The 10317-nt window shown below is 49.4% G+C and overlaps 1 protein-coding gene across 1 annotated transcript; it reads left to right on the top strand.

Moving 5' to 3' along the window:
- Positions 1–5360: 5360 nt before the first annotated feature.
- LRATD1 (LRAT domain containing 1) lies at positions 5361–9874 on the top strand. Its single transcript, XM_020870891.2, has 2 exons — positions 5361–5616; positions 6609–9874. Exon 2 carries the CDS (start codon positions 6645–6647, stop codon positions 7527–7529), a length of 885 nt encoding a protein of 294 aa, XP_020726550.1. The 5' UTR covers positions 5361–5616; positions 6609–6644; the 3' UTR covers positions 7530–9874.
- Positions 9875–10317: the final 443 nt, after the last annotated feature.

The raw sequence follows: 10317 nt of genomic DNA, 5'->3' as shown, positions 1-10317 counted from the left end.
CAATATAAAATGAAAATGAAAAAAAAAAAGAAATCACTCTGGTTACAATGTGGGAGATGACCGTGGAGCAATCCTGGGGTCAGAGAAAACAACTCAGGCTGTGGCAGTGATTTAGATGGGAGTTCCTAGTGACTGGAACCAAGGAGGTGGCAGCCCAAAATGGACTAAAGAGGAAAGATAAGGAAAATATTCACACAGGAGAAACAGCAGGAGGTGGCATGGTCCTAATGTAGCCTGAGGATGAGGGTAAGTGGTAGATGATGCCCAGGCGTCAGCTCAAAACACTAGGAAGGGAACAGTGCCCATCCACAAAAGGAAAAACCCTAGGGCAAGCGTGTCTCAGGGCTCAGCCTGGGACATCCTACCCTTTAGGTCTCTGTGGGACACCCTCATGTCATGTCTTCAAGTCAGTTAAAGAGAGAGACGGAACCTGGAGATTTCCACTAGGGAGTCGTGACATGGAAAGATGATGAAAGTCAAAGGCAGCCAAGAAGATCTCATATGAGAACACATCGGGAAGAGAGATCTCAAGAAAAGCAACAGTGAAAAGACAAGTTGAAGGAAACGAACCCACAAAACATAGTAAGAGGAACAGCCAGAGATGGAGGGTGTACATAGTGAAAAGTGAAAGACGAACTTATGTCCGAAGGAGGAAGTTGCCAGCTGTGTCACCTGCTTCTGGGAAGCGAAATAAAGTAAGAACCCAAACGAATCCATCAGGCAATGGATGACTGGTGTTTCTGGAGAGAGCTGTATATTGGCAATATGGGTACAGAAGAGAGCCTATGATGGCTTAAGGTAAATGTGCACCAACAATTCTTTCAAGAGAGGAGGACACATCAAGGGAGATGTCTAGTTAGGGGGTGTTTTTAAGATGGGAGAGACTTAAAAGTGTTTCCATGCCAGTGGGAAGGAGCTAGTAGGATAACTAAGATCATAAATGAAGGTGAAGAGAAGAGGTGATTGAAAGAGTGAGGTACAAGGGAGTGGCATTCAGAGCCAGGAGAATGAATCGATCTTTGGGAAAAATGGGATCAGAAAAGGCACAGTCGTAGGAGGGAAATTCAGAAGCAATACAAAAAGCAAAGCCAGGATTTTCATCATCAATCAATCAGCAGTCAAACAAGGAATGTACCTGGGAGCAGAGTCTCCTTGTCACTCATGTTTCGCTCTAACCACAGCCGCTTAGCACAGCGGACTGGAGCACAAGGCTCTAATCAACAGAAAAGGAAGAGAAATCCACAGCTCTACCCCAGAACTACACTATAACTTCTAAAAAACCAATTGACTTCACTCAATTTTGAATGAAAACATACACATTTACTAGTTTCATATGATCAATATAAAATGAAGCTCGCTTCTGTTAAAGATGGACCACACGATGTCGAGAGAACCTAATTCCAAGTATTTGTTAAGTGACTATCTTCAAGGGCTGTCTCAGGAGAATAAGAACAATTTCTTACATTTGAGTAAAGCTTGGCCAGTAATCACTCTGCCGCATCTAGAATGTGAAGGGAAACTGTTTAAAGTACAGATCCCTAGAGCCCATCCTGGGATTAAGTTTCACTACATCTGGGTCAGAGCCTGGGAATCTGTATTTGTATCAAAGTCCTGGATGATGCCAGAGGACCATTTGGAAACTCAGTGCTATACATCACAGAGCAAACCGTCTTGTACATCATGTAATTGAGAACATACTCCAGGTGTCAGAGTACTCAGGTTGTTGAAAACTGAAACAAACAGTGTCCGCTCAGTAAGTGAAACAGTGATCATGGTTCATGCAGGCAGTCAGATAAGATGCATCTATCAGGTATCCACTATGCACTAAACTTCATGCCAAGTAAAGGGACTACAGATTTGAACTAGATTTGGGGCTCTTCCCCAAATAATTCTTAGTCTCCCTAAGGAAGAAAGAGAAGAAAATCAACCAATGATATAAATTTTATTTCATAAGTGTTTCAACACATGTGACACATCTCATGACCAATACGTACAAGGTACCATGGGAGCATAAAAGATAGTCTCCTTTAGAATGGTGAGGGGACAGACATGTGGGAGAGACTTGAAAAGATTATAAATTTTGAGTCAAAGCTGGATGAGGAAGCTGGGGAAAGACATTTTGGACAGGAGGCAGCAGTGCTAATAGTGACCCAGGGCTACCCAGGACTCCACCATCATTACCATGTAGAAGTGGACCCATGCAAAAGGCATGTACTCTCCTAAAATCTATAGAGAACACAGTGGAGAGATTCATACTGGGTTGAGACATCTTTGTATAAACCATGTACAGCAAAATGCTAAACCCACAAGTGCTAAAGGTTTTACCCAGGGGATATTCATTGATTCTTTACTGGCAAAATAATAAGAAGCCATGAAAGATACTTTAAGCTCCTCCTGGTGGCTCATATGGCAAAGGATCTGCCTGCAGTGCAGAAGATCTGGGTTCGATCCCTGGGTCAGGAAGATCCCTTGGAGAAGGGAATGGCAACCTACTCCAGTATTCTTGCCTGGAGAATCCCACGGACAGAGGAGCCTGACAGGATATAGTGCACAGACACGACTGAGCAATGAACACTTTCTTTCAAAGATATCTTAATAAGAACATCCAGTGATAGGAAGAAACTCAGAAAATGTGGAAAGCAAAGTCGGAAGAGTTCACTTAAGAAGAAAAGGAAAGTCAGAATGTCAGTGCATGAAAGGAGATTAAGGGGGAGCAGGTTACTAGGAATCCCTTTAGCCTTAGTTGCCATTTTTGTGGTCCAAAAAAAAAGTAGAAGGCAGGGAAGATATTTACAAAGATGAATAAGTTAGTCACAAGGAGGTGAACAAAAATTTAGAGAAAAAAGTAGTAGGGAGACATGGGGTAGTACCTAGAGGAGACAGATACATCCATTGTGGATTTCTTTGAATTCTGGGTAGGTGACGATGCTGTGATCCTTCAAGAATCCCATTATTGGAAAGCCTACCTCAACAGTGAGGACAGACACTAAGAGAGAAGGGGCAGGGGATGGGATATTTGGTGCTCTAAAATAAAGGAGAGACTACAGACCAGGACAGGCTATTCACTGTCACAAATAGCCACAATGTTTTCTGGTGGCTTAACCCATGAAAATTGGTTTCTCCCTCACATCACAACCCAATGCAGACAGCCACTGGGGAACCTGGATCCCTGGCCATCTAGTGGTACCTCCATCTTTTAGAGCCCTAACAATGTCTTGTTCATTATCTTTTTGAATGACAGAAAATTAAGCAAAGAGCAGTCTGCTTACAATGTAGTCTGAAACAGTGAAGAATAGGACAGGAGGACAGAACACAGCATCCCATACAAATATGTTGTAAATGCTTGTGCACAGGACTTTATCTTGGGATGGACAGAGGACAAAAAAAGTTACTCAGTGTCAAGCTCTGAGCTACCTCCAATGATTTCCTCTCAGACACCAGTAATGAACTCTTCAGATACTTCTCCCAGAGATCCCTGAAGTCCAGTTTATAACCAGGCCAATAACTCACTTTTGATCTCTGAAGCCACTTGTTCAATTCTCTTGACTTACAGGGCCCCAATCAGTTGCTTATTATTTATAGCAAGTCTAAAAAATGTCATCACAAGCTGTGGTCAGTTCCAAGGATGGCAGCTGGTATTCTCATAACTCCTACATGGGCAATGGCCAAGTTTTTCAAAAGATTCATGCACATCAAATGTATACAGATGGTTAATTTAAAACCATTTTTTCCAGCAATACTTATTAAGCCTCTAATTTGATAAATCACTTGGAGGCTGCGGGATATACAGAAATCTTCAGAAATCACACATGAGCAGGAGACTCTGCAATCTGAAAAATATTTAAGCAAAATCATCTACCAAAAAAATATTTGTAATATGTATTAGTCCTCATGTAACCTGGGGCCAATCAGCTAACTTCTCTGGAATACCAGTTTTCTTACTTTATGCAACAAGATTTTATTCATTCAATAAACAGTAGAACAAGGTTAAAGACTGGTCCTGAAATCCTAAAGACCCTGGATAGATTGTTGTTGTGGGTATTCGGGCCTCAGTTTCTCATTTGTTGCCATGGGAATATTAGTGAATCCTTAAAGGCAGGAAGATTAAGGCATTTCCTTAAACCTCAAAACATAGTGTCTAGTAACTTGTAAGTGGTCAATACTTGTTGACTGTTTTCATTTTCCTTACTGCTGATGAAAACCATGCTACACGGGTACTGTAAAAAAGGCCCACAATACAAAGTAGCATGAAACCTAAGTCAGTCCTCAGACATTCACTTTGGAAACAGGAAGAAAGTCATCAGCGGTTTGTAATGAAACAGGGGTAAGGGCTCTAAAAGTTTGTACCAGCTGCCAAGAGGCACAAAGAGGAAGCACCCAGTTCTCCCTGTGGAAAGAGGTTGGGATCCACTGAGCAGCTGCAAGAGACCAGTAGAACTAGATATCTAAGAATGCTTCAAGTCTTAACATCATAAGCTTTTCAAACTGTTCTAAAATTTCACAGGTATGAAAGCAATCCTTTAGCACCCAATATCCAGAGCACATTCATTAATCTTCCATCCAGAAACGCAATCACTAATTACAGCTGGACACCCTTCTCCCACAAAAGAAAAATCCCTTAACAATGGCACTTCTAGGGGCTGTAAAAAAAAAAAAAAAAAAAAAGACTGGGTCCCACTTTTGGCATTCCTGACGCGCCCCGTTCATAGACAGACCACTGGAGGCCAAACTCAGGCCCAGTCAGTGAGGAGGCTCCTGGGGTCAGACTTTTCATTCGCCTTTGACACCGCGCTCCATTTAAATCAGGCGCCAGTGCTAGGTCAGCAGTTTCAGGCGGGTCAAAGGAGAGAAGCTAACCATCGCAGGCGCAATTTCAAAGGCATTGGCGCCCAGCAGGAAAAACGTCTGTGCATGTGCGCCAAAGACTAGCCCAGGAGGCTTCAGGAACCCAGGGTCAGGGGTCCCCAGCAGGGCCCCAGGTGCCCGCCTCTGACAATGGCGTTCCTCGCCCTGGGGCCGCGCCAAGTGCTCGGGGTGCACTGGGGATTCTTCACTCCCAGACTCAGCTTCACGACTGGGATCTGTTCTTCTGGGCAGAGTACACACGGGAGGATGGTGCGCTCAGTTACGATCGGTAGCAGCAGCTGCTGGGCGCGGAGGCGCGCGCTCCCGGCAGACGCTCACACCTCGCTCCCGAGGGCGGCGCGCGCTCCGGTGCGCGGGGGCGGGGCGGGGCGCGCACCGGAGACCCGCCCCTGCACCCCGCCCCCTCCGGCGGAGATTGACGGGGCCCGGGCACTCGCCCCAGCCAATGAACGCGTCCCGGGGCGGGCCCTGGAACCAGCGGCAGCGACTACTTAAGAGTCCTCCGCTGGGCTGCACGAAAGCAGAATAGAGTCTGGACTGCCCAGGTGGAGCCGGCGCCCCTGCCACCGCCGACCGGCAGGCGCACGGGCACCGCGCCGGAGATCGCACCGCACCGATCCGCGCGGGGCAGAACTGAGCCGCAGCCTCGCTCGCCGCCCAGGACCCGCTCGTCACCACCACCTCCGCGGCACCCATGGGGACCAGGAGACTTTAAAGGAGTTTGGGGTTTCAGGAGCAGGGAAATCACGGGTACGCAGAGGCGGTTTGCTTTGCTTTGGAAACGTGTTTTCTTCGTCCGATTGTTTGGACCCTGTGCCGGGTAGGAGGGAGAGGGGTCTTTTGGCTGCAAGTGGACCTCGTCACACAACCCACAGCCGCACACATGCACCCCGCACCGGCTTCCCCATCCTCCCCTCGCCTCTTTGTTAGGTTATTTTAGACAGAGCAGCCTCGCCCTGGCGCAGCCAGATTGATTCGGCTGGCGGGGGGTGGGGGGTGAATGGGGGGGGGCGCAAAAGAACTCAGGGGCAGAGTGCACCTGCCTGTGTGGGCAGGTGTGCCTGGGAGCATGGATGTACGTGCTCGGGGGAGCGTGCAAGCGTAGGGTTGGAATTGTGTGCGAAGGTGGGGGTCCGAGTGTGTCGTTGCGAAGGTTTGTCATTGTGTGTGCATGTGACATTACCACACCAGTGTACCAGCCTGTCAGCGTCTGGACTCCCAAGTGTGCACAATTTTGCTGGTGTCAAGCGAGTGCCTGTGATGTGTGCAATTGTCATTGTGCGAGGCGCTGTCGGGGAGTGTGATCTAGTGTAAAACTGAGTGGTGGGCTGGGGAGGGTGGGGACTGACATGTGAGCGCAGCTTGCTCCAAGCTCTGGGACCAGAGGCGTCCCTTCCTTCTCTCAGCCCAGCCTCCGTCCTTTCCCGGGTGTCCTGACTCCCACGCTGCCCCAGCCCACCTGTCCTTCCCACCGGGACCCCGCGCCCTCCAGCCCTCCTGCCTTTTCTCTTGCGGGAGTTGGACCCGGGTTCCCTTACAGGGTCTGAGACTGTGTGGTGGCGTCCGGGGACCGGTGGCTTCTGTGCCAGTCCTGGCCCCCCGGTTGGCAAAGGACACTCGGCTGGGACGGTTGACTCGAGGACAGGCGCGCAGGCGGCCAAGTCCCAGGGCCACCGCTCGTCCTGGGGAGGGCCGGGCGCGACTCTGATCGTGTTCTCTGCATGTCCCCTGTGCTTCCGCAGATCCCCGCTCCTGGCCCTCGCCTCGCCACCTCATTGATGGGCAACCAACTGGACCGCATCACCCACCTCAACTACAGCGAGCTGCCCACCGGGGACCCGTCAGGGATCGAAAAGGACGAACTGCGGGTCGGGGTCGCTTACTTCTTCTCTGATGAAGAGGAGGACTTGGACGAACGCGGCCAGCCGGACAAGTTCGGCGTGAAGGCCCCCCCGGGCTGCGCCCCCTGCCCGGAGAGCCCCAGCCGCCACCACCACCACCACCACCACCTGCTGCACCAGCTGGTCCTCAACGAAACTCAGTTCTCCGCCTTTCGGGGCCAGGAATGCATCTTTTCCAAAGTGAGCGGCGGCCCGCAGGGCGCCGACCTGAGCGTCTACGCGGTCACCGCCCTGCCGGCGCTCTGCGAGCCAGGCGACCTGCTGGAGCTGCTGTGGCTGCAGCCCGCGCCGGAGCCTCCCGCGCCAGCCCCGCACTGGGCCGTGTACGTGGGCGGCGGGCAGATCATCCACCTGTGCCAAGGCGAGATCCGCCAGGACAGCCTGTACGAGGCGGGCGCGGCCAACGTGGGCCGGGTGGTGAATAGCTGGTACCGCTACCGCCCCCTGGTGGCCGAGCTGGTGGTGCAGAACGCCTGCGGCCACCTGGGTCTCAAGAGCGAAGAGATCTGCTGGACGAACTCGGAGAGCTTCGCCGCCTGGTGCCGCTTCGGCAAGCGGGAGTTCAAGGCGGGCGGGGAGGTGCCGGCCGGCACGCAGCCCCCGCAGCAGCAGTACTGTCTCAAGGTGCACTTGGCTGACAACAAGGTGCACACGGCCCGGTTTCACAGCCTGGAGGACCTCATCCGCGAGAAGCGCCGCATAGACGCCAGCGGCCGCCTGCGGGTGCTCCAGGAGCTCGCCGACCTCGTGGATGCCAAGTAGTAGCAGTCGCCTGGAGGGGAGAGCCGCCCGCCCCTCTGGTCTTCTGGCGCCTGGCTCCTCCCCAGCCCCTCGGGCTCCAGGACGGCGATTCACCATCCCCGCCCCCCGTTAAGCGGCCGCCGGCAGCGGCCAGCGCCCCAGGTGGCAGCCTCAGCCTCGCACCTCTCTGGCGATGGCAGAAGTCCCAGGAACTCTCCCGGGGACCCAAAGGGCGGTGCGCCTTCGGCGGAGTCCCCTAAGGGTGGTGATGGTGTTGGGAGACCCAGCGTGCGCCGCCCGCCCCCTCCTTGGGTTGTAAGTGGGGATTGGAGAATGGGCCCAGGGGAGCAGGGACCAGGCCTTCCCCGCGAGCAGGGGTCAGGCCTTCCTGACCCTCGATCACTCCTAGAAAGGGACTTTCACCGCGCCCCAAACGTGCACAGACAAGGCTGGTGGGGGGTTAGCATCGAGCGTACCAGGGCACCGATCCGTTCCATATGGATGTCTCCCCAGACGGCAGGATTTCCAAGAAATCGAGCCTGTCCCTTCTGTACTTGTGAATAATTGCACAAGAGAGTACTTCGGGACGCCGGGTTACCCCGAGGCCGCCCGGGACTCTTCCAGCTTTCCAGCCCCGGGCCTCCTGACATTGTTATCCCAGGCTCCGGGCTAAACTAGAGTTTGCCTCCCGACCTTTCCACCCAGGGAAGCGAACGCCACTCCCCACCCGCATCCGCCTGTGAGTCTCCCTTGCTGGCAGAAGGAATGCCTTCCAGGTCCAGGGAGGTTGAAGGCGCAGCTCTTTTGGTGAGGAGGGCCGGTCCCGCCCCCCACCCCGGACGAGGGGAAGGTTCGCCAGGTGTCAGCGAATTGAATTTGTCAAGAAGGTGCTGTTCTCAACCCTAGATGGCTCCCTCCTAGGGCTGCGTTTCCAAAATAACCACATTTTTAAAGGGGTTGGAGGAGAGGGAGGGGAAGACATGGCAACATTCCAGAAACCAGCATTGTTCCAGCACCATAGCCGGTACATTTCGTTTGGCTTGTCTATAACAGAAATCTCAGAAGGTGGGGAGGTGGAAATCAAGTTTTAAAAGTAGAAAGAGCAGTTTTCCAACTTTGTCAACAAAGCCGATCGTGTTGATGTTTTTTATTGACCATTTTAGCAACATGCTAATAAAATTTCAAATTGAAATTTTTATTTTCATGGCTTTAATCCATGATAGCTTAAATACTGGGGGCCATTAAGAGTGGATTTAGCTAAGAGCTTAGCTAACATTGCCTTTTCACTCTATTTTTCTCAAACCTTATGAGAATTCTGTTTTTGTATATTGTGGTTCATTTTTTTTTTTTTTTTAACTTTAAGGGCAGCCTAAGTAATGGTGGAGTTTTTAATCAGTGTGTATATTGTGATGAACTTCTGTCAGTTAAGGGGTGTACTGCTTAGGTGGAAATTGATAGGTTCCATGGTGTTAATTTCTCCTTGTTGTATACCACTTACCATCCCATATTTGCATTTTTTGTTTTCTTCATTTCCCCTGATCTTCTGAAAAAAAAAATAAATGTAGAATTGGCGGCTTCCCCCCCACTCCTCTTTAGCCAGTCCCACAGTTTATTCCTGAAAACTGGAGAGAACTTCAAGGATCAGGAGGAATATATGGTTTTCAAAAAAGTAAGGTTGTTTGAAACCCCTTCCTTGGGCAAGGACTTACTAACTTCTCTCCCTGTGCCGCAGCCCCGTCTGATTAACTTGTTACTTGACTCAGTGTGTGTTAGACACACCTCCAGCATCTATTTCCCTTTCAAGGGAATTTGTCAAATAACAGTGTTTAGCTAATTGTTGCAAGCAATCACATACTGACAGCTGTGATTTAGTTGGACAGCAAATATTATGGCCAAAGCCAGTTTCTTGGCATTTCAAAAACAATGCAATAAAAACTAGTCGAGGTTAGCTGAGACTGGAAATGCATTTTTTTTTTTTCTTCATGGTAAAATGATTCATCTCTGTTTTGTTTTTTGGTTTTCAGCCTGGATTCATTCCCTGATCTTGAGTCAAAAGGTCAGATCAATGAACTATGAACTAGAGTATTTTTCTTAAGCCTATTGAGTGATTTATTTTTTAAAGAATGTTTAAACGCCTATGCTTTTCTTTCAGCACATACAACAGCAAAACTTTTGTAATAATGAACTTATCTTTGCATGTATGGAGAACTGAAAATCATTTATTTCCCTTATTCCCCTTTCAAATAACAGATGGTGGATCCTAAATCGAAATTCTATATTGTATGTACACAGCCCACATTCTTTACTGTGTCCTACTGTATCCTGGCTCTCTGCTGTATTAAATACTATCCTAAGCACTTGTTCAACCAGGACTCCTTCTTGACATTTTTGTCTTACACCTGTCACTCAGAGCGCCGGGCTTTAGCAAAAGAAACAATGGTCTCTCACACTTGATACTAAGATATGTTTTCTCTGATGGCATAGAATCTGATTTTGCTCTTAATAAGAGGGTCACTAAAACAGAGGAATTGCTTAGCTTGCTACTCACTGACATTAGTTTAGCAATACAAATGGGTTTGGCAGCCAAACTAGCACTCATGACAATGAGTGCTATTAAGGATTGGGTTGATGATACTTCTACAGAGTCACAAGAGAAAGACACTAGTTTCAAAGGGAACTTGAAGGTCTGTGTATTCTTCACATTCCTACTGAAATAATTATTACCTATTGGTCAATGTTAATAATAACCAGTGGCAGAATAATTCCAGTTGTTGTATAGCACGAAGAGGCTATTATCAAGACATTAGCT

This window comes from Odocoileus virginianus, chromosome 2 (genome assembly GCF_023699985.2).
Source record: "Odocoileus virginianus isolate 20LAN1187 ecotype Illinois chromosome 2, Ovbor_1.2, whole genome shotgun sequence".
NCBI lineage: Eukaryota > Metazoa > Chordata > Mammalia > Artiodactyla > Cervidae > Odocoileus > Odocoileus virginianus.
This window is presented reverse-complemented; position numbering and strand designations above follow the sequence as displayed.

Bases quoted from the DNA above. Each gene is read 5' to 3' on its own strand.
- LRATD1 (XM_020870891.2), top strand. From the start codon at position 6,645: ATGGGCAACCAACTGGACCGCATCACCCACCTCAACTACAGCGAGCTG.